The sequence below is a fragment of the Salvelinus sp. IW2-2015 genome, unplaced genomic scaffold (assembly GCF_002910315.2).
Source record: "Salvelinus sp. IW2-2015 unplaced genomic scaffold, ASM291031v2 Un_scaffold16469, whole genome shotgun sequence".
Classification (NCBI taxonomy): domain Eukaryota; kingdom Metazoa; phylum Chordata; class Actinopteri; order Salmoniformes; family Salmonidae; genus Salvelinus; species Salvelinus sp. IW2-2015.
Genome location: NW_019957601.1, coordinates 112,285 through 137,242, shown reverse-complemented (window position 1 = coordinate 137,242; position 24,958 = coordinate 112,285). Strand labels below are relative to the sequence as shown.

General features: G+C 41.6%; 1 protein-coding gene across 1 annotated transcript; it reads right to left on the bottom strand.

The window, feature by feature from the left end:
* Positions 1–13,450: 13,450 nt before the first annotated feature.
* LOC112080742 (protein phosphatase 1 regulatory subunit 12C) lies at positions 13,451–24,747 on the bottom strand. Its single transcript, XM_070442698.1, is given in 21 exon segments — positions 13,451–14,717; positions 15,176–15,226; positions 15,444–15,494; positions 15,864–15,968; positions 16,191–16,230; positions 16,324–16,388; positions 16,891–17,000; positions 18,434–18,551; positions 18,680–18,767; positions 19,758–19,891; positions 20,136–20,200; positions 20,297–20,406; positions 21,225–21,238; positions 21,240–21,305; positions 21,613–21,687; positions 22,064–22,208; positions 22,410–22,569; positions 22,864–22,982; positions 23,267–23,397; positions 23,508–23,682; positions 24,225–24,747. Coding segments are annotated over 21 exon segments (2,133 nt in total). The 5' UTR covers positions 24,449–24,747; the 3' UTR covers positions 13,451–14,630.
* Positions 24,748–24,958: the final 211 nt, after the last annotated feature.

Genomic DNA, 24,958 nt, shown 5'->3' with positions numbered 1-24,958 from the left:
CTGTATGTCAACATCGTTTTGACCACATCTGTCAGTGTAGTTGAACTTACTTGATACAGTGACGTCTTCCTTTCATTCTTTAACACATGACAGGCAGTGTAAGTCGATTGGTGTGAGCTTGTCAGGCTAAGAGGCCCCTGGAGACCAATGGTTGTGAGAGACTGACTGTGTTTGATTGGTCTTTATTTATCCCTCAATGCTAAGGAACACAGCCCCTGCTCCTCTGACCTCAATCTTGTGTGTTTTAGGGGCCCATGTACACATGACCTCATTCGATGGTGATGGTCTCCCACCAGTGCTGACGCTGTTTCAGTGTGCCCAGATTTTTCACATTTGACCCAGGATTAAGTCATTGGTAGTAAAAGAGGACTTCTCACTCAATGACCAACACTTTTTTTTAGTTCTGCACCTTTTTTGGTTCTTCTGATCAGGGAACCTTTCTGCATTTTAGTTCCTTATTTGTTGCCTTATGTGATGTCATAGCAGCATTTCATAGTAATTGATGAGATGCTGTCATCCTTTTATTTGATTAGAATATTCTACATCCTCTGAGAAGAAGCCACATGGGAGGAGTAGCGATTAGTGGAACTATTTATTTGCCAATAATCTTGGTCGTAACATTCCTCCTCTCTCTCCCTCTCTTCTTCCTCTTCCCCGCTCTCTCTCTCTCTCTCGCCACAGACATGGCTGAGGACGATTTGACTCCGGAGCAGCTAGCAGCCATCGCTGCGGAAAACGATGTGGGCGAGACGGTCAACTACAAGCCCCCGGCCCAGAAGACCCTGCAGGAGATCCAGGAGCTGGACCAGGATGACGAGAGCCTCCGGAAGTACAAGGAGGTTCTGCTAGGAGCCGGCGCTGCTGCTGTCGCTGGTGAGTGTGTGTGTGTGTGTCATTTCTCTCTCAATACGTGTGTGTGTGTTTGTATGCGTGTCTGCCTGGCGCCTGCTTAGTATCTTTACGGGTCAATAAGACATTGCTTAGCTCTGGGAAAAGGCTATAGGTAATGCCCAGGGACTGTTTATCTCAGAATAAACTAATGTTTCTTTAATGTTGGGGCCCTTCCAAATAATGGATAGCTGTCCTGATTTCAGCTCTCATCTGGGGCAGACCGTTGGACAGCTGGTTATTACTGATAGTATACATGCAGTCCTCGTTCCTAAATGTTGCTTCTAAGAAAGAATGATCTGACACCAGGACTGGTTTTCATAGCTGATTTTGAAAAGGCTTTTGATAAAGTACGACTGGAGTTTATATATAAATGCCTAGAATATTTCAATTTTGGGGAATCTCTTATAAAATGGGTTAAAATTATGTATAGTAACCCTAGGTGTAAAATAGTAAATAATGGCTASATCTCAGAAAGTTTTAAACTATCTAGAGGAGTTAAACAAGGTTGTCCACTATCGGCATATCTATTTATTATTGCCATTGACATGTTAGCTGTTAAAATTAGATCAAACATTAATATTAAGGGATTAGAAATCCGTGGCTTAAAAACTAAGGTGTCATTGTACGCTGATGATTCATGTTTTCTTTTAAAACCACAACTGAGTCTCTCCACGGCCCTCTTAGAGGATCTAGATACCTTGCTATCCTCTCTGGATTAAACCAAATTATGATAAATGTACCATATTACGTATTGGATCACTAAAAAAATACACATTTTATATTGCCATGTAGTTTACAATTAAATGGTCTGACGGAGATGTGGACATACGTATAAAAATCCCAAAGAAAGAAATGATCTCACTCCAATAAATTTTTATAGAAAGTTAGCAAAAATAGATAAGATCTTGCTACCATGGAAAGGAAAATACCTGTCTATTTGTGGAAAAATCACCCTGATTAACTCTTTAGTCATATCACAGTTTACCTATTTGCTTATGGTTTTGCCTACACCTAGTGACCTGCTTTTTAAATTATATGAACAAAAATATTCAATTTTTTTGGAACGGCAAGCCAGATAAAATTAAAAGGGCCTATTTATATAACGAATATGAATTCGGAGGGCAGAATTTATTAATATTAAGCATTAGACCTCTCACTAAAGGCATCAGTCATACAAAAGTTATACTTAAATCCAAACTGGTTCTCTAGTAATTGGTACGAATGTCTCATCCTATGTTCAAGAAGGGCCTTTTTCCCTTTATTCAGATTACACCTGCTCACTTTCGGTTGTTTGAAAAGGAAATAATCTCCAAAATATCCTATTTTTTAAACAAGCCTTAGAAGTTGGTTGCAATTTCAGTTTAATCCACCTGAAAGGACGGAACAAATAGTACAACAAATATTGTGGTTAAATTCAAATATAGTAATTGATAAAAAAACTGTATTTATCGAAGAATTTTTTAAAAATGTATAATTTTTGTGAATGATGTCATAAATAGGACTGGTAGAGTTATGCACACATGCAGCTAACACAGACATATGGAAATGTCTGCTCTACCCAAAATTACAACCAATAATTGCAGCATTACCACAAAAATGGAAGAGGCAAGTAGAAGGGGAAAGTAAGGAACTTGTATGTCGGCCCTATATTAAAGAACAGAAATGGTTAAAGAAAGTGTGATAAATAAAACACATATACCAATTTAATTTAAGGACCAAAAAACTGACAGCGGTGCATATAAATTGCAAAATAGTTGGGAGAGATTTTCGATGTACCATTCCATGGCATGGTTTTGAATGATACGCAAACAACGCCGGATTCAAAACTTCGAATTTTTCAATTTAAATTACTGTCAAAATTCTTGCAACTAATAGAATGTTATATATGGGGATACAATCTTCCAGCTCTGCAGATTCTGCTGTGAGGAGCAGAGTCATTAGATCATTTATTTTGGTATTGTCCATATGTAGCTCGTTTTTGGTCACAGGTCCAGGAATGGCTGAAGAATTGCAACATTTGCCTAGAACTAACGCTACAGATAGCAATACTGGGGGATTTGAAAAGCCATAGTCAATCATCAATAATATATAATTATTTTAGGGATTTTTTTTAAATTTTATTTACAATCTGTAGAAGCTATGAGAATAGGAAGGTTCAAATCTTTTGTGAAGCATCACACACAGTTGAAAAATATATGGCAAATAAAAATCCGAAATGGATGATGTTGGAAGATAGATGGGAGGTTGAGTGGAACTGAAGGGTGGACTAATAACAAGATAAACATTGTAGGGCATACGGGATATGTGAAATGTGTATAGGTGCGGAGCTTTTGTGAATAGACAGTTACAAGTGGAAATAAAACTGGATGGACAACAGAAATAGAGGAGGACTAAGAACAAACAAGAGAGAACTATTATAAAGTAGACTGTGTCTGTAAAATGGGTATAAGATGTAAATTGAAGGTAAAAGCAGAAATGTTTATCAGTTTACTCCAATTGGGGATCGTGGTAGGGTTGCGGGAATAATAATAAAGGTATATTCTTTAAAAAAGTATATATGTCTATATGGTATGTGTATGTATATATGTGTATATGTATGCTTGCGTGTATGGATATATATATTTACCCCAAATAATGGGGATTGGAATGATGCAGACAATTACATTGGAAGCAATATTCTTTCCGCAATATTAAGCTGATCCACCCTAAAAAATTAAAAAGAATGATCTGACTAGAAGTCTTGGTCTGTACAATCGATTAAAAGTTGTAATGTTTAAATGGAAGCCTAGGTAGGCCAGAAGTTCACATATATCCCTACTTGGATGTATTTAGTTCAGTTGTCATTCAGACACAATGCAGAATTATATAAAAATACATTTAAGTGATGTCTTTGTGCTAAATGTCAGATTATAAAATATGTTTGTGTGTATTTTCACACCGAATGACCTATAAGTTTAAGGTCTGAAACAACCATTTACAAACATTACATATCAGCAAACCAATGGTTAAGTAGTAGGTGGTAACTGTGTCAAGGTTGCTGTGGGTCAGTTACGTGATCCATATGGATGTTCTTTGTCTGGTCTTGTTACAGATCCAGTGTTCCCAACGTCCAGGTGACACGGTTGACACTGATGTGTGAGACTGCCCGAACCCACTGACCCTGACCTGCAAGGTGAGCTATAATACTGTAGTACTTTGTTTCTGTAATCCCCAGAAATGGACATCTTATCGTACGCGCGTCTCAAAACATGGGGGAATGGTTCCGAGTGTGTAACTAACTGACGTTGACAAACTGATCTGTTAGCCTGTGTTCTAAGAAAAGACCTGCTACTGTCACCTGATTCTCTTGAGGTGAGCAAGAAGACCTTGTGCTGCTGAACAGAATGACCTGAGTCATCCTGAATGACGCATGCCAGTGCCAGTAAAGATGCGTGCATCATACTCGTTCGTGTATGTACTTGTAGTGATGACTGGTCAGTCATAAACTAACACAGAGAAAGGTTCCTGGGGAACAGTATAACACAGCACTCGTGTCAGCGGTAACATGCACTAAACTGTGAATGAATAGGAATAAATTGGGTGTCTTTTGAACATTTCAAAGCTTCCCCATGGTCTTCTCTAGTAAGCGCACGTCTTGAACTCAATCATACGTATGGGCTAGAAAACTTGTAGTAGGCAGCGCATTCATCGTGGGGGAATAAGAGGAAATACTGTATTGCTTCTGTTCCCCAGTCCAGTGTGTTACACTGCTAGATGTTGAGGGAGAGTGCTGCAGCAACGCTAGAAGGCAGCATTAATACCCCTGATTAAGTGTGCTAATGAGGCAGTGCCACCGCTGGGCTGAGATAATGACCCCGCTGAGGTGTCAGAGCTGCTAGGACTCTACATGACTGTTAAAGACATCCTGCTTTCACACTCCACACTGGCGGCCTTGTGGATGGCAGTCCCTGCTGCATGCCCTAGTTAGTGTGTGTGTGTGTTGGAGAACACTTACTGTTTTTTTCCCCTCGTTGTCTTTCTAACAGGAGATCTGGAGGCTTTAAGAAGCAGTCCTTTATCCTGAAGGAGGGAGTGGAGTACAGATAAGATCAGCTTCAAGTGAGAGCACAGCCAAATAAAGGAAGCACCAACATAAAGTGTCTTAATAGGGCGTTGGGCACCACGAGGCAGAACAGCTTCAATGCACCTTGGCATAGATTCTACAAATGTCTGGAATCTCTGTTGGAGGGATGCGACACCAATCTTCCACGAGAAATTCCTCATTTTATGTTTTGTTGATGGTGAGGAAAACGCTGTCTCAGGCGCCGCGCCTGAATCTCCATAAGTGTTCAATTGGTTTGAGATCTGGTGACTGAGACGCCATGGCATATGTTTACATTGTTTTCATGCTCATCAAACCATTCAGTGACCACTGTGCCTGTGGATGGGGTGGCATTGTCATCCTATAGCCAAAATAATCGCCCGCCAGCATTTTTATGCAAGACTCGAAGCATGATGGATGTTAATTTCTTATTGACCAGGCGCCACACCTGTGTGGAAGCACCTGCTTTCAATATACTTTATATCCCTCATTTACTGAAGTGCTTCATTATTTTGTCAGTTACCTGACAATATGTAAGTATTGCACAAAACAATAAATTGAACTACATTGATTCTCTTTTTGTTATATTTGATTGAATTGACCTGAAATATAACGAAGAGAATCAATGTAGTTAATTTACGTGAATGAAAGCTCTTTGTATGAAGACCCCATCAGTTAATGCAGAAGACACATTTCAGTTGAATGCATTATTGTTCCACTGCCAGGTATCGTCCTTTACTTTCCCATAAAAGGTGGTGGCTATACTTTTCTCCCCCTGAAATCAACACTCAGATTGTGCTGTTAATGAACTTGCTTACCTGTAGGTATTGTTTTTTCTCTCCAGATTTCATGGTTCCATAGTCTTTAAATGGCCTGTTTCTGTCAGATGAGCTTGCGATAAGCTAGATTGATTTTCCATGCCACTAACAATGTCTCGTTCTCTGTAGGTGACAAGGAGATTGTTTCGGGACTCAAGTATGTCCAGCAGACCACAGGAAAGGAGTGAGAAGTGAGTGCTTGCTGCTTCCTATCCCTCTTGTTTTGTTCCTCCTGACCTCCGTCTCACCGACAGGCCTTCCTCCCATACTAACTGTGGAAAATTATTGCCTAGACTCAAGCGAATGTTGACATCAACATTGAAGTTTCCCACCACCATCAGTTTCTGCAGATTTCTCTGTTTGGGAATGTTACTAGGTGATACATTGTCATGGTTTCCAAATGTTGGTCTTAACAGAATTGAAGAGATAAGTGAGGAATCAGTTTAATGAATTAGTTCAATGAAGAGCTGTAAACACTTAAGTCCTGTGGAGACTCCATTGTTTAATGACGGTTGACAGACAGCCCCGGCCCACACACTGCCTTCCTTTTTAATCTGCCAGAGAAACAGGCAGAAGGCCAGGGACTGAAATTGAGATATTGTTTGAAACCGGATGCACAAGTCAAGGCTGAAAAACAGACTCAACACTGTCAATAGGGATATTATTGAGAAATAGTTTTGAGGCTTTCATCTACATTTTTCTGGCAGAAAAAGGCAGAGGGGCAGGGTGTGAAATATGTTTGTTTGGAAACTGGATGCAAGTTGAGGCACAAAACAGCCTTGTATCAATTGCTTTATTAGTGAGTCGTGTTTGTGAGGCTTATTGAGAAATCGATAGATTAAAAATAAATTAGAGCAGGCCTCCTGAGTGGCACAGCGGTCTATGGCACTGCTAAGCAGTGCTTGAGGCGTCACTAGGACCCGGGTTCAATCCAGGCTATGTCATAGACGGTGGTGCGAATTGCCAGTGTTGTTGGGAAGGGTTTGGCCGACTGGGATTCTTATCCCATTGCGCTCTAGTGACTCTTCCCTTATCCATTGCGCTCTAGTGACTCCTTGTGGTGGCCCGGCACCTGCAAGCTGACTTTAGTCCCCAGCTGGACGTGTGTCCTCCGCACATTGGTGCGGCTGGCTTCCAGGTTAAGCGAGCTGTGTCAAGAAGCAGTGGCGGATTGGCAGGGTTGTGTTTTCGGAGGATGCGTGGCTCTCGACCTTCACTCTCCCGAGTCCGTAGGGGAGTTGCAGCGATGGGGCAAAACTGTAACTACAATTGGATATCACGAAATTGGGGAGAAAGGGGTAAAAGTACAAAAAAATGCAATAAACTGGAGCAAAACAGTCATTAGTCATGTTTTTCATTAGAGCTAGTATAGTAGTTACTAGTTACTCCTTGTTTCATTCACTTTTTCTGTTTAGTGCCTAATGAACACCACCCTGTATTTTTTGTCCTCCCTGGTGAGTCAAACAGCCTTCTTTTCTCTCTGTCTCTGTAGTTGCAAGTCAGACTACATGGTGGGGAGCTATGGGCGAGGCCGAACGAGTACGACTTCCTGACCCGCTGGAGGAGGCTCCTAAAGGCATGCTGGCCCGCGGCACTACAACATCAAGTCCAAGTTCACCGACGACGATAAGCACGACACCTTTCCTGGGAGTGGAACCTCAACATCAAGAAAGACTGGAAAGACTAAGAAAGAGGCCTTCAAAACACAACCCCCACAACCATGTCCCCATTTCTCCATGAGTTTATGTTCTTCTACTTCATTCCATCCTCATGTCTTCAATCTTCATTCCGACCCTTCCTCTTCATTCGCCCCTTCATCCTCTCTCGTCTCCCACGTTTCTCCCCATTTATCCGTCTGCATTAGTAGCAGCAGCAGAAGCAACGGCCCCTCTGTCCGTCATCCCCCCTCTGCTTTCATTGGTTGCACAAAGTCCACCATAATTGATTCACTGTCCTCAACCTGCCATCCATGCAACCTTAAAGGCCAGTGCAGTCAATAATGAGATTTTGCCGTGTTTTGTATATACATATATCTCCACACTATGGTTTGGAATAATATTGTTAAAATTATGATAATGCCCTTTCAGTGTTGGCGCTGTTTGAAAAGACTGCCTTGGTGGGATGAGTTTTGGCCCTGGTGACTTCACCAGTCAGTAAATTTGTTAAAGACCAATAAAAATAGTTCCAAACCTTCTGCCAATAACAGCTAGTTTTCCCTTCCCACATGAGGCCACTCCCAGACAGTCCTAGCCAAATTCTTGCTTGAGAAATTGCTCTCTGCTAAGAAGCTATTTTTGTTTATTTTTGACCATTGTTTTCAATTAAAATCACAGTAAGGTACTTAATTGTTACCCAGAAATGAATAGATATATAAAACGGCTGCATTGGACCTTTTTAAGTTCTTATAGCTGTACTGTGCAGGATCTATCCTCCAACCCACCTCATGGTTTGTCCTGCTTGAAGAGATTAAACCCCCCTTTGCTCCCTAAATGGTCTTCCTGTCAGTAAGAAGTACATGTGGAAAAGCAAGTGTACAATCAACTTATAATTTTGCCTTTTTTTTTATATATATATAATTGTATGAATACTAGTATACTGTGGCTTTGTTCATGTCACTGTTGATATTAATCAGCTTTTATGGTCATTCCTTCCCCGCCATCTTGTTCTGCCCCCTTTTAGCATTCCTTTGCTTGCCTCCTTGCTATTTTTTTTTTTTTTACCAAGACCTGCCTTGTTAAAGATATTCTCCTGAACTTTTGTATTCTTTTTTGCCAGTAGTTCTGATAGTAGCACCCACGAGCCAAAAGTAGTCCCCAAAAATTGCACGTGTCACAAATGTGCAGATATGTGCACCACGTCATTGCTCTCTCTCTCTCTCGCTCTACTGTGTGTGCGTCTTGCTAGCCGTCACTGGTGAGGGGCTGAAGGTCATTGGCTGAAACTTGAATTATTAAGGGGCTTGCCCAAGTGTGGGTAAATATAGGGAAAACAGTTCTGGAGCATGTCTTTTAAGCATACAGTGAATTAATAATGAGCTGCTTTACTTCAGCTCCTCCCACCCCCCTTAAATGTATTAACCCTTTCCTCTTACATGGGGATTGGGGCCAAGGTAACCTAATGTAGCAGGTGTATAAAAATAATAAACACCTCAAACTAGATCCCCTACATAAGGGGTATTCAACTCTTACCCTACGAGGTCCGCAGCCTGCTGGTTGTCTGTGGAGGAGGCGTTAAGGTGGCGTGTCGCCTTGTTAACGTCCAAAAGGAGAAGTCCATTTCCCCTGAAAAACTGGAAGTTCCTGTTTTGGGGACTCGGCAGAGGCTAGGGCCAAGGAAGTGAAAGGTATTATAACATTGGATAAAAAAGGGCGTAAGCCCCAGTGTTGCCTTATACTGAAATATCAAAATAATCAGTTTACTATTGCGCAGTTATCATGGTGGTGCACTAACAGATGGTGCATGACTTGGGCTGTATGTTGTGTATTTCATGTGGTGCTTGCCATCGGGTAGACTCACTCAAGGGCATATTGTACTGTCAACTGTTCACCATCTTAATCTCTTTGCTAGTTGTGATTCTCCCTGTAAAGTTTACACACATGCTGCTCCTGGCTTGTTTTGTCTAAACTCAACCTCCGCTAGTAAACACAAGTTAACATGGTAGTTAGAATGAGAATAGAATACACCACCTAGAATTTACCGATGTGTTGTTTTCCTTGCCCACCCCAGCAGGCCACGTCATCATTATTGATAACACACTTGTGTTCCTTAGCCATGAGGCCTTATCGTCGACTTTGGTCGCGTGAAAAAGAAAGACCACGGTTTTGTATATTTMTTTTGCCTTAATGTACATCAAGTCCGATTTCCCTCCTCCCCCTCACTCACATTTTGTTACGACCCTTAGAGCCTGCTGTCGGAGGTCAAAGGTGATGACAAGTACCAGAGAAAGCACAGGAGTAGAGAATGACTCACCGTCTGCTGCTGGAGACATTGACGGTGTTTCAGCTCTCATTAGGAACAGGAGCTGGTAGGGTTAAGATGTACACCTCCACAGTCAGGCCCCAGCCTTTCCCCAATGACATATTGACGAAAAGAGACGTTGATGGAAAAATTGTAGCGTTTGCACAGAGTAGGATGTGCTAGCAGAAAATGCGTGATACTGTTTGAGTATGTTAAGAGGGAGGGATTTTGGATCAGAAAGTGGAATTGACATGTACTGTACCCTAAGCATATGGATGTAAAAGTGTTTCAGATATTGTGAATGATCTTATGCTTTCCCATACATTCCTTCACACATTGTACAGTTTCAATGAAGATGCTGGCATGCTGGTGGGGTTGTATAAATATTTGATCATTTGTGATTGCTCTTCTTGGACAATAAAGATGTTGCTGAACTTGGCCTGTTGTGTACAGAGTGTCTCTGGTTTTCAAAGTAGCTAAGTTGATTTGTAGGTAAAATAAGTGAAACCATTATTTCCAGTATTGATCTATTCAGCAATCACATTTGACAACTTCTCAAAAGATTTTTACTAGTCACATGATCTTTTTAGGCTAGTGGCCAATCTTCAAAAATAGGCTTAAGGTTTTGAGAGAACCCTACCTGAGGTATAACTAAGCACAACCAGGTCTAAGGTCTCRCATATATGGATGGTTGTATACAAAAATCTTAATGCAAAATTGGTTAAATTGAAAGATATGGTGACAGACACCCTTAACTCAAACAGTGCAGAATAATGCCTGGCTGGAGGGGGAGTGGGCCACCTAAGCTCATGTAACCCAAAATTGCAAGCTCTGATATTGCTCAAATTTGGTATACAAGTAATCAATTGTCTGCTCTTCATAGACAAATCAAGAGCAGTAGGATATCTTAAAGCATGTAGGAAATAGACCTGTAAGCACACAGATACAATATGGCGACATGTCATTCATGAATATTTATGATGAATAAACTTGTCATTCAGTTCTGTATGGTCCAGTCTGACAAAAATGTATAGTGGCCAGGCACTGAAAACTGAATTTATTTCCAGTCAAAGGTCCCTCTGTGAATTTTATATGTTTAGCCACTACTCTTGCAATTACYTTAGGGGGTCCCCCTAGATTTGACTCCAAATCCAATATGGCTGCCACATTACCATTAAATGGTAGTTTTATTACCATTATATGTACATGTATTAATAACATTTTTTGTGTGCTGTGCTTATGACCTGTACTCAAGACAATTTCTACGTACTTCAACTATGTTTGGAATCCAATATGCCCACCATATACAGTCAAACACCTTTATCTGGTTATATATATATATATATATTTAAAGGCAGCAGACTGCTTGTCATTCGAACACCAAGTATTCCAAGTCACGAGCCTCTTTGGGGATCAATGAGGCATCTGGGAGGCTCCAACTATAGGAAAGAGAATCTTGGACTAACAACCTCTCACTATCTCTACAACTTTCCCCCACTGTGGTATAACTTGCCCCTCCAGGATTGGGCTCTTAAGTCACCTCTTTACAGATCCGGTGCCAGGTTTGTTTCTTGGGGGGGGTTTAGTAATGAATATAGGCTACAAGATAGATAGGGTAATTCACCTATTATAAACCGTACTATGTGAATGGAGCCATACACACAGCTGTCTTACCAAAATGATGCAAACTAAATGCTGAAAGTAGTCACCTAGTTATTCATACATACAAATAAAAAGAGGGCCCAATTCTGACCTGAGTTAAGCGTGTGTAAATGGACCATAGCGGATGAAAAATATGAACACAACATGCAACAATTTTAATAAAAGGATATCAGTCATATAAGGAAATCAGTCAATTGAAATAAATGCAATAGGCAATAATCTATGGATTTCACATGACTTGGTCACAAATACCATTCAAAAAAGGTAGGGAGTATCAGTATCTGTGTGACCACATATCTCCATCACATAGAGTTGATCAGGCTATTGCTTGTAGCATGTGGAATGTTGTGGAATGATGTCCCACGCCTCTTCAATGGCTTTGTGAAGTTACTGGATATTGGCGGGAACTGGTACACGCTGTCGTTCACGTCAATCCAGAGCACCCCAAAACATGCTCACAGGGTGACATTTCTGATGAGTATGCAAGCCATTTCAGCTTCCAGGAATTGTGTAAAGATCCTTGCGACATGGCTCTGCGTTATCATGCTGAAACGTGAGGTGATGGTTGAGGATGAATGGCACATTTGTGCAGAAATTCTGACAGTTTGTGCAGTACCATGGTAGACCCAGGTACTGCACAAACTGTCAGAATTTCTGCACAAATTGTCAGAAACTGTCTCAGGGAAGCTCATCTGCGTGCTCGTCCTCACCAGGGTCTTGACATGACTGCGGTTCGGCGTCGTAACCGACTTGTGGGCCAATGCTCAGCTTCGATGGCCGCACGCTGGAGAAGTATACTCMTCATGGATGAATCCTGGTTTCAAATATACCGGGCAGGTGGCAGTCTGGGCTAGCAGTTTGCTCATGTCAACGTGGCGGTGGGGTTATGGAATAGGCAGGCATAAGCTACGAACAGAGAAAACAATTGCATTTTATTGATGGAAATTTGAATGCACAGAGATACCGTGACAAGATCCTGAGGTCCACTGTTGTGCCATTCATCCTCAACCATCACCTCATGTTTCGTACCATGGTAGACCCTCATACTTCAAGGCTAAAACCATGGTACATTTCCATGGTATAAGTGAAAGTACCATAGTAGTACCATGATATAAATGAAAGAACCGAAGGGTATTATAAGAAACTGTTTATTTGTTATTCATTATTTATTTCAAATGATCCCTTTAACAGTTACTTTAGTTAAGAACTTAGATTTGGTAGCACATTCAAGCAAAAAAAATTATAAAATTAAGCTCTATATGCTTTATTCCATGTGAAACTGTATAGTGGATATGTGACTACTTTATGAAAGTGGATACATTGATCTAGTGCAGGACTCTCCGACCAAGCTACCTGCCTGTAGGTTTTCCCCAGTTGTAACTAACCTGATTGAGCTTATCAACTAGCTAATTAGAATCAGGTGCGTTAGATTAGGGTTGGAGTGAAAACCTACAGGACAGTAGCTCTCTGGGAACAGGGTTGGAGAGCCTTGATCTAGTGGATAGGTTGTATGTTGTAAAATGATACACTTGCAAGTGTTGCAGAAAAAAGAGGAAACTCAGAACTCAGCTGTTTAGTCATTACTGATTGTGATGTAATTATTAATGTATCTTGGTTTTGACTTTTTCTTTTTACCTAGTAAGATTCCTCTTGAAAAGTTCAGTGCAGTCAAAAACTTGATTTTCCTGTGTTATATTTCCACACTAATGAGATTGGAATAATACCATGAAATTGCAAAAATGATAATGCCCTTTTAGTGTAAGAGCTGTTTGAAAAGACTTCAGCCTGTTTTGGTGGGATGGAGTTTTGGTCTGCCTGGTGACATCACCAGGTGTTTAAATTAGTTAATAAACCAATAAGAAAGAGAGATCTAAACATTTGGTTTTCAGTTGCCCCCTCCACACTCCCAGACAGTCCTAACAAAACTTTTGCTTGAGTATTGCTCTTTGCTAAGAAGCTGTTTCTTTACCATTTTAATTGAAAACAATCACAGTAAGGTACTTAATTGTTACCCAAAAATGATTTGATATTGAGATWAAAAAAAAGCTGCATTAGACCTTTAATGAAAAGCACAATATAAATAAAATGAGCATAGACTTCCACATGCAGTGCTTCCCTAAACATCTCCATTAGGTAAGGTGTTGATCATGAGTTGTATTCTCTTCACCACACAAGAACTGTGGGAGGGAGGGCGAGCTTAATTTACCATACTGTATTTTATTTTTGACATTGTGTAAATATTAATTACAAATATATATATATATATAGAAAGGCACATTGTCAAAATACAATTTGGCATGCATTTAAAAAAAACAACACAGTAAACATTCAAAAGACTTGACCCATCTTGCCTGTCTACTAACTAACAGGTCTCCATCACAGTATGAGCACCCAGCATCTCCGTCCTTTCCTAAATAAAAAGAGACCATTACTACTACATCACTGGAAGAGGAGAGGGGCCCTGTACATAAATATACACATAAATATACATTCAAAAAAAACTTAACATGCACATACAGTTTGGTCCAACTTTAACAGTAGTCAGCTCAAGTACAGTATTGACTCAGACTCGTCCTGAGAGACAAACCAATCACTTCACCTTTCCCCCAAACAACATGCCAAACAAGCCGTAAATGGGGTGTGTGTTTTTGGCACATTTTTGTGGAATATGCATGTCAAAACCTAATAACAGCCTTCTCCGCCTCTCCTCAGAACTGAAGCACCTGACGTTGGCATCGCCCCCCCAGTCCTGTTTAGGTGTCTAGTGGTATGTACTCTGAAGTAAGATCATGTTGTTATCGTAAGCACGCACTTTGCATGGTTATTAAAATAGATCTTAAAAACACATGTATCCTTAAACAAGGTAATGCAGAAGCAAAGCACAAAATATTTAGGTCAAWWWWWWWTTAACTTTTTAAGAATTTGAACAGGAACACAGTACAGTACCCTGTGAATCCATCGGTGGTGCAGTTCAGCTTGTTATACAGTAGATCGAGTAATGAGTGAAGCCAAACCAAAGGCGAATAATAACCCTGCAAAAACTATTCTTTCCAGTTATAAATCCAAAAACGTCATTGAACAAATGCATCGTTGGTCTTCTATCAGAGCAGAACGCAGTTTTTTTTAATGCTAGGTTTTGTTCCCAGTATGTGCCTTGTGAGTTGGGCAAGAGACAGGAACTTTGAACACTTTTCTCCATCTAGAGGTTTGGGAGATGAGGCTCATTTGGAAAGTTTGCTGATGACACGGATGAGAGCGGCATTCTCGTCCTTTAGCCTCTGGTTGTCTGCTCGGAGATCCACCAGCACCTGGAAATACACGATAACAAGGGAAGACAAACAATATCAGGGAAAATTGTTTTTTTTTCTCTTTATCATCATGATCGGTTGATGGAAATCTATTGGTTATTGTATGTTACAGATAATGCAATGTAGAACGAACGGTACAGAATAAAACCATATTCTCAGAACATTTTTACATAGTGTTTGGGGTAGATTCATTAGTGTTTGTGTAATTTGGAGTTGGTTTGAGTACTTATGTGGTTAATGTTTTTGATAGTTTATTCTTTGGGGTAGTATGTTGTTGTTTTTTAGGTTGTTTTGGGTTGTTGAATAGTTTGGGGTAGCTTATGGTTAGTGTTTTGGGTAGTTAGTTGGATCCCTAAGCACATAATCAATGCTAATAATTATGCAGGTTAATTCAAGTCTGAACAGACAAAATATGAGTTAAATAGGCTAGCCCCGGTGACGGAACAATTCCCTTATACCTTCAGCTCATCCTCCAGTTCCACTGCTTTTCTCTGGAGTGCTCTCTTCTCCTGCGAGTAAAACAGACACTGATGTTATAGCGAGTAAAACAGACACTGATGTTATAACTCACTCCCACATAGGTATGTAACCTTTACAGCTAATGACATTAGGTTATATTCCATTTGACCTCAATTGATCCAATAAATAAATAATTTCCTGAATTGGGAAGCGAAAAGTGAAATGGACCCTAAAACATGAACACAGACAGGTTAAGAGGGGACTCACAAATCTCTCCAGTTCCAACAGGGCCGGCCTCTCTGTGTTGCTCTCTTGACACTGCAATAGCGACACAGACACAGTTACAACAGGGCCAATGATTGACATGCACAGCTCAACACAGAAGCGGAGCAGTATAAATTCCAACACATTCTGTGTGCTATAATCTGGAATCCATCTTTGTGTTCCTACAATACTGTGTATTATTTGTCTTACACAACGTAACTTCTCTCCACATTGTCAGAGGCGGACACAGAACACCGCCAGGTCCCGCCACATGACCAGCGACAGCACTTCTAGGATCTGCCTCCCTGACAGAGTCCCAATACTCTTCGTCTCCCTCCTTCCCAATGCTATGTGAATCTAACATATTGAAATGGGATACCTTGAACCATGGTCATCAACATCCAGACAGGATCATATCCTCACCTGTCGGAGTCTCTCCAGCTCCACTTTGCTCTGGCTGAGCAGCAGCGCCGTCTCCTGCAGCTTGTCTCTGAGCAGGCTGTTCTCCTGCAGCACCGACCTGTACAGCTAGGGGGCGACATAAATACGGATTCGGTCATAGCCTAGCCTCTGCAGTTCTAAATACATTCAGTTGACGCGGTTTAAACTCCTATTACCCAGCTAGTCAGCTGCATCCATTCATTCCCCTCAGAGCATGTTATTCTCTCACTTATTAAAACCGTAGCTTCCATCTTTCAAGAGCCTGAAGAATGTGTGTATTTAAAAATCACTGGGAGTTGTCAACAATACCATTTTGTACTCTGGTGAAGAATCTCCCAACTGAGGCTCACTGCAAAGATAGACATAGAGTACATGATTTACGCAATGCAAAATAAGTTTAGTAATTCAGTATACTGTAGTATAGAAATGAAAAAACACTTACCTGGGTGAACTATGACGGTGGTTTTCATCCTGTTGGGCTTCATCCATTGCATCCAAATGTTCATTCTTGTAAAAAAAAAAAAAATAGATACAGTGTATAATGAACATTGTAACAAATACCACATTGACAATGGTAAGTTTGACATTGACCACTAATATTTTACCAGGCATTGTAATACAAGACCACTTTTGTGACAAACCATCAGATTCCAACATTTTGTGTGTGTGTGTGTGGGGGGGGTTCCTATATTTCAGGAAAAAATGCAGTCAAAATAGAGAAATGTAGCAATTACACAACTGAAAAAGGGGAAAAATAACATTTCAGGTGGGGTATGGAGTTCCTGTTCTYAGTATGAGGTTACAACATACTGTTGCATTTCCTCTTTGTCTTTGTAGGACATAACATTTATTTTGTACTTGTGGCATGTTGGAAGTGGACAAGAAAGAGTGATATTGGTTGATAGTCAAATTAAAGTTCAATCGGTTTATACAAAGAGGAAATGGTCAAAGACATCAATAGCTCTAGCACGAATACTAAGAATATGTATGAAGGGGTTCCTCTGCCTACCCCTAGTTGAACCACCCCGGTGGAGCGTCTCTCTCTCCTTCCCTTCCGTCGGTCCCTCACTCCTAGCCGCGGCTCTCCCTCGGACCCGACCCCCTTCACTGGGTCAGTGTCTACAATACAATAGGAACAGAATGACATTGATAGATCAAAGGCATTCAACAGCACGGCTCTAAACTCACTTTTTCCACCGGTGGCACAATTCTTCCTGTTGACGGCACCAGCACATGATATGGTCGCACCAATTTTTTGACGCTGCGTGCTGATAATGACCTGACCGGTGTCTCATAATGTGCCTGCATTCCATACAGAACCAGGCTAATAATGACTAGCCGTCTCTTACATTAGCATGCCCTTGCAGGGTTTGACATTCAGATGAATTTGCCAGTGGCACACTGGGCCAATGCCAACTGAAAGTTACTGGCCCGAATGAAAAGAATGCTGGCCAAGGAAAGCAGATGATGCGCGCCTCAATTAAAATGTTTAATTTGCAGGCTGCGTAAGTAGCCTATAGCAGGGCTCTCCAACCCTGTTCCTAGTGAGATACCGTTCTGTAGGTTTTCGCTCCAACACCAATCTAGCGCAACTGATTCTAATAATTAGCTGGTTGATAAGTTGAATCAGGAAAGTTACAACTGGGGTTGAAATGAAAACCTCCAGGAACAAGGTTGGAAAGCCCTGGCCTATAATGACCTACCCTCCATTAAAAAAATAATAATCTTTGAGCAATCTTAAAAAGGGTGTTATTGCTAGCGATTGTAGGGCCCGTTAAAATATATGTTTTAGTTTCCCTCAGGATTTCACTCGCAAAAATCACATTTTTGGGGTTGAAAAACTCCTCAAATTTGATGTTCTGTGTCCACAATAAATGCTTAAACCACATCGGGAGAACACTTCTGAGATCTGGGAACAATAAAAAACTAAATTAGAGGGTGTAGTTGCCCTTCAATTCAAGTGTGCGACTAGCAAGAGGCCATTGTGTTCGGCTAGCGGTGTTTTTGTACTGTACAATGTAGGCTACATGTGATGGCACAGTTTGATAAACAAATGCCTTGCAATTGTTACAAATCATCAAGATATCATTTGGCCAGGTATTTAATTGGAAAGGTTTATTGGGAAAGCCTTTAGGAATGTTCATTCAAACAGCGCATGACTCAATTTTGCTTTGCAAAGATTAAACCAAGACTTCGGACCAAACTTTATGAATACCTGGTCTGCATACCCATTGTTCCATACCTTTATAATAATTTTTAAAAAGCTGAAAATTGTGAACCAAAAAGTAACGTGAAAAAAACACTGGCACCCTAGCGTCCAATTAAAACTGTGTGTTGCACTGCCAAGTCAAACGGTCGCAAATACGTGTTTTGGTTGCAATTTTGAGCCCTTAACAGACACCAAGGCTAGAGGATGCATTTGATATTGCCAACTTGATGTTTTCATGACACTAAAATACTTTTTAACTAGGATTCATAATCCTGTCTTCCTGAATGGCATTACTATTAATAAATGAAAACGGCACATTTTTTCCCACCACAGTCCCACTCACCTCTCTCAGCAGGTGTTATGGTGACTATAGGGCTGACATGCAGGATGTTGCTAGGCGGTGGATCAGCTGGCTTGGCTACGCTCTTCTCTGCCTCCTTCAAGTCAGTGAGCGTCACACCCTGTCACAGGAAACAAGCAAAAAAAATCATGTTTATTATTTATGCTGAAAGGTGGTCAGTTAAGGTGACAAGATCCATTTGAAGTCCTCTGTAAGAGACGTAAAGAGATGGTTTATTGTGGCCAGTACCTGTGTGGAGCGGCGAGACTGGCGCATGAGGCGTGATCGTGCTTTCCTCTGAGACTCAGACTCCTCGTCTCTTACAGGGGCCTGGAACCTGAGGGGCAAACATCCACACAGCTCCATTAGAACCCGTAGATTCACAATGCTCCAAAAGAACACATAAATTCAGCTCTATTAGAACCCTTAGATTCAAAGCCGTAACCAGGGTTGGGGTTTTAGTGAGGATTTTTTTCTCGCATTTATATACAATTAAATAAACTTTAAAATGCTATTTGGAGAACAGTAAAAACGACCCCAGCCATTATCACCTTGGCTGCTGTAGGTTTATTCACCTCAGTCGCTCTACAAACACAAAGCCTATTAGCTATACACAACTGTAATGTTATACCCCTGAAAGTGGGGAATTATCAGAAATGATCCACACTAACAAGTAGCATCAGAAAATGTTCAGTTAGTTGTAATGATGAATTGCATAAAATAATCAACTCTATACATAGATATCCATTTTATCAAATGATGTAGCGTTCACATTTCTTTCCCAAGGCATTACTAATCAAGCTCCGCACAAACAGACATCAATGGAGCACACAGATGATCGTTTTATCACATTCACATGAATGATTAGCATATTAACTTACGATTCTGTATTAGCATCAGTGATGTAGTGGTAAAAAAGGTGGGTAATGGGTAAACTATAAACTCCAGAAACTATAAACTCCAGATCAAGACTAACAAGAGCGTTGGGTCAGTAACCGAAATGTCGCTGGTTCGAAGAACAGATCCACACAGCTCCATTAGAACCCTTGGATTCAGAATGCTCCAAAATAACACATCCACACAGCTCCATAAAAGCACATCCACTGAATTTACAGCAGAAGACACACACTCCTCTACTAAAACACATTGATAGTGCTTGAACAACTGCCGGTGTGTTGAGTCTTTCATTCATTAGCTCTCATCATCACTTCCTTCTTATGTGCCACACCCGGCCTCCTGCTACACCAACTATTCACGTATCTTTCCTATAGTTGTGCCAGGCCACGAAGCTTTAATGTGTGTTTACTGTGTGTCGTGTGGCTCTTACTTCCGTCTGTCTGGGTTGGTGTTGTTGGGACTATCAGCCAGGGGGTCTTTCCTCTGGGGGGTGGGCTGGACCCGGGCTGTACGACTGGCTCTGTCCTGGTCCCGCTCCTCCACATCCTTCTCCTCTGGAGTCTGCTGAACCACGGGCAAGACAGGACCACGTTGATACAGAGAAATAACAACATTTCTCTTGACAGTAATCGAGTCACTGTTGCTAGGCTGATGATTCACATTTTTCTTTGACGTTCAAATGGAAAGGAGTGAACATCAACAGCTAAGATAGGAAATAAGGAATAACTACGTGTGTAAAGCACGACAGGCCCAGGTAGACTACGCAACATCTACAGTACAGCTTAAGATGCATCGAGACATGTCTTACCTTTTCAGCAGGGCTGACGGTGGAGGTGACACTCCCTGTGTCTGGACTGGATAGAGTGGAGCCTTCTAGGAAAGACAGACAGGAGGTGTACTCTGGTCAGTGGGTAATCATGAATGGGTATTCAAAATGTCTGTGTGTGTGAGATCAGACATATTTTATACCAGGGCTGCTCTCTCTCTCCTCGCTGAGCTCCAGGCCTTCAGACCTCCTCTCTTTAGACTGGTCCTGCACGTTCATCTTCTCCCTACTGCTCATCCTGCACACGGAGGTCCTGAAACACACACACAGATGATTACTATCAGCATTTCACAGAAATAGGCGGCATTAAGATTCTTTACCCTTCTCCCAAAGTGTGCTCTCGTTCACTCCCCTCCGTGCATTGAAAAGCTTTGGATTGGTGCATACATGGGAGATAATGCTCGAAAAGTAGCCATGAAATTCATTGCAGGAACGCATCCAGTTCTGACACTGTCCAACAGAATCCCTGCTATTATTTATAAGGAAGATGCCTTTTTCATAGTCAGCCATCTTTGTAAAATAACAGTCAATGAAGAACTATCCAACTGAATCTCATCTACATTTCTAATGAAGACAAAACCATCATTCTGCATGAAAATAATATATATATATTTGATACTTGAGGCCAAGCCCACCACATTTACTCCAACTAAAGCCTAACTGCAAAATAAATACTACAGATCAGAAGAGGAAAAGAAACAGGAGAAAATAAGATGCAGTAATAATAAGGCATATCCTGACCTCCGTTGTTTGTTATCAGATGCAGTAATAATAAGGCATATCCTGACCTCCGTTGTATTGTTATAGATGCAGTAATAATAAGGCATATCCTGACCTCCGTTGTTTGTTATCAGATGCAGTAATAATAAGGCATATCCTGACCTCCGTTGTTTGTTATCAGATGCAGTAATAATAAGGCATATCCTGACCTCCGTTGTTTGTTATCAGATGCAGTAATAATAAGGCATATACTAACCTTCCGTCATTTGTTATCAGATGCAGTAATAATAAGGCATATCCTGACCTCCGTTGTTTGTTATCAGATGCAGTAGTAATAAGGCATATACTGACCTCCGTCGTTTGCTTATCAGCTTTTGCAGCAGTAGAGCCTGCAGGGTTCTGTCTGTCCATGATGGACTGCTCATTACGCCACTGTGAAGGGACACTCGGTCATCAGTGACAAAAATATGACCACTGTCATTAGATAACGCATATAATAATAATATTGCAAGGCAAATATAGTAGCAAGAGTCATGACAGCGTCACTCATCAGTAAGAGAAACATAGGAAGACTGCCTTTTGCAGAACAGCCCAATATTATATGGCAACAAGTCAAATTATACTATTCGGAAAATGTGTGAAATCTACAATGAATATTTCCCAATCAGGCAGTTTTGTATTGGCCATCTAGAGAAATATTTTGCACACATGAACAGTGACAAAAAAACGGAAGTCTCACGTTGGCTTGTTTCTGTGACAGCTCCTCCAGCAGTGACACAACACTCTCGTCAGCGACATCAAACGGAGTCTGACCCTGCGGGGTTGACGTTACAAAATGAAAATAGAGCACAAAGGAAGCAGCAAGACATTTTGTGGCATCACACTTCCTACCAAATGACGAAGCTATATTAGCCTAGCATTTCAAAAAGTATTAACAAATATTACAGAGACCTGGTATACAAGCAGTCGACAATATTTCCCAGTACATTGAGTGTCTTGAGGAGGACGGGCTCACTGTAATTAGCTGGAATAGAATAAATGGAACAGTAATCAAACATACTGAAATCACGTTCGTCTCCGTTCCATTAATTCCATTCCAGTCATTACAATGAGCTCGTCTTCCTATAGCTCCTCCCACCAGCCTCCACTGGTATACATGTGTATGGCTCTAGTCTGTCTGTCGGTCTCACCCCATTGCTGCAGGCCTCCATGTCGCAGAGCTGTTCAGCCAGTATCCTGCAGGCATCTCCCTGCCCCCAGTGTGACGCTGCGTGGAGAGGTGTCCAGCCATCACAGTCCATCTCTGACACGTCCAGACCACACTGGCATAGCAGTCTGAACCACAACAACACCAGAATGGCTTAGCACAGAGAGCAAAGCAGAAAGCCTATTCAATTCATTTTGTCTCTTTGTTTTTTAACAATGCACTGCTTTTCCATAAACTCAAGAGTTATTGAGCTTGTCAGAGTGGCTGTGAGGGAGAAACAAGAAAAATTGGGGTTTTGAGAGAATTGGGACACGGTCATGGACACTCACTTGATGGCTTCCAGGTAGCCCTTGGCTGCAGCCACATGCAGGGGAGTAGCCCCAGTTTTGGGGTGGCGTAGTTCTGAGGGAGGCCCCTCTGTCAGCCAGGCTCTGGCATCTTTCATGATCTGCTCCTCCTCCACCCGCTTAGCTGCCTCTACGTCCACACCTGAGACAAGAGACGGGAATGAAATGTATAATCAACAACTGAACAAGAATGTTGAAAATGTGGTAGTCATTAAGCTTTTTCCTGTCTCAACTCCATTGAAAAAGGGGGAGCCTTATTCTTGTTTAGCTCGATATGGAACGTGGCAGCATCCCAAGCCAAAAATTGGCTAAGAGTGTGCCCTGGCTTCCCTTCCTTCTCAGTACCTAAGTAAGTCTTTATAAATCAGACACCACAACACGTATCACCCTGAATCTCTCCTTTGTTTCCTCCCTGTGTTGGTAGTACAGTACTTGCCTTGTCTCACTGTGTATTGGTGCAGGAGCGACTCAGTGGCCTCGTCTTCAGCTATATCTAGGGGGACGTCGCCATCGCAGTTCACAGCAGTGAGAGACGCACCCTGCTGTAAAAGGAAACTGATATAGAAAGAGAGTTTGAAACCATCCACAAGAGAGAAACAGGCCACATAACCAAGAGTAAACAAAAAGCAGTTGGCCAGCTTCACAGGCCCTGCTGTACCAGACAACAATACAGCATTGTTGAATGGAGAAACATTGGCACAGGGAGGCTAAGGCTACAAAACCAGGTTAACTCAATTGCAACGACTGCCCAACACTATAACAGAGGAATGTAGAACGCTTTCATAGGTAGCCCCTATTCTATTGCCTGATGTTGAAGTGATATAGTGTACTGTACATACTCAGTGATCTCCAGGTTCCCACAGGTGGCTGCCACATGCAGCGGAGTCCAGCCCTCACTGTCCACCTGGTTTATGTTGGCACCCTGAGCCAGGAGAAAGACCATCACCTCCATGCTCCCATCTATACAAGCCTACAGTGAATGAGGAGAGAGGATGATGATATTCATAGCTCCAGTATGACTATAGGTTGTAGAGTCAATACACAGACACTAGATTCTACTCATTTACCACAAGTCCTTACCTGGTGAAGAGCTGTGATTCCGTCAGCATTGGCACAATTCACAACCTCTCCCTGATAGTCTCCATTTTTGCCTTCCGTCTCTCTTTCCTCTTTCAGCATCTCCTGGGCCTCATCTGTGTCACCACTGGCACAAGCTGCCAGGAACTCTGCAGCAGTATCAAACCGCACTCGCCTCCTATAGTTGAGGTCATCATTTAGTGACATTATTCAGGATATTAAAGTTAATATTTTACCAGCACTCCATGGCAGCTACTCAAACCTCATTATTTGCATACATGAAAGGCAGATCATATTCCCCTCCTCCAAATAGTCTATGTTATACCCAGTGGTTGTCAACAACAGTGGTGGTCTGTAACTAACTAGATATGTAGTTAGCTAACTTAACTATGTTGCTGGCTGACTAGTTAACTGCCTGCTAGCTTTCCAAAATGACTAGCCAGACAATGTGGGTGTGTTAGCTACATATCCTGTCGAATACTGTAGAGAACTGTTCTAAATCTACTACTAGACAGTAGACAAGCACATACGAATGTGCCATTGTTGTGATTACAGACATAGCTAGTTAGCGAGATAAACATTCAAGTCTCAGCAAAGCTAGCTAGCAAGTGCCTAGCCCACGCACAGCATTCCTGAATAGCATCCGGTATAGTACTACCTAGCTAGCGAGAATCTTGCTAGCTGGTTAGCTAGTAATACATCATTCTGACAATACAGTACCTTCGTTTGGGTAGAATACTATGGGCTTCCCCGGTGGTCAATCCGCTTCCCTCCACATCCCGAGAATGGTCATTTGAAACGGCGTTGTTCACGGCCTCCGAGCCGCCTGCATCCTCGACATTGCCCCGCCACCTTCGCCTGGGCACAGCCGGTTCTCTGTCGGTGCTTGAACCGGACCAGCGCTTCAATTGTTCCTGCCGTTTATCCTTTGCTGTGTCCCCCATTATTATCCGACGAGGACTTTATTCAATAAAATATATATTCCATAGAAAAAACACACCCTCCATGTGTATAGTTTCACTTCCTTATTCAAAACACTGGGTGTGAAGCCAAAGATGGTGCATAAATGAAGATGTCCCACTCAGGCCGTTAACCATTGAAAAAAATTGTTACAGTTCCGGTCTGCTTAAGGAGCGGCTCTCCCATAGATGGGTTAGCTGACAACGAAAACGATGCGCACGCTTCAATCGAGGCAAAAGTCTGTGTGTTGTTGTGATTCTGGATGGCCAGATAGCAACAATGACAAGAAGCTGCCATGTTGGGGAATCGTAGGTGGCTCATTTCAGCTAGTTTAATCTTGTTATTGATACCATGTATTGTGTTGGGGTGTTTAGACTGATGCAATGTCTATGCTAATGTGACAAAAATTGACTAGCTAATTAACGAACAATGTAACTATGTATTTGAGAGACAAGTGCTCATTGTGCAAATGTATTTATGTTTTCAATAAACAT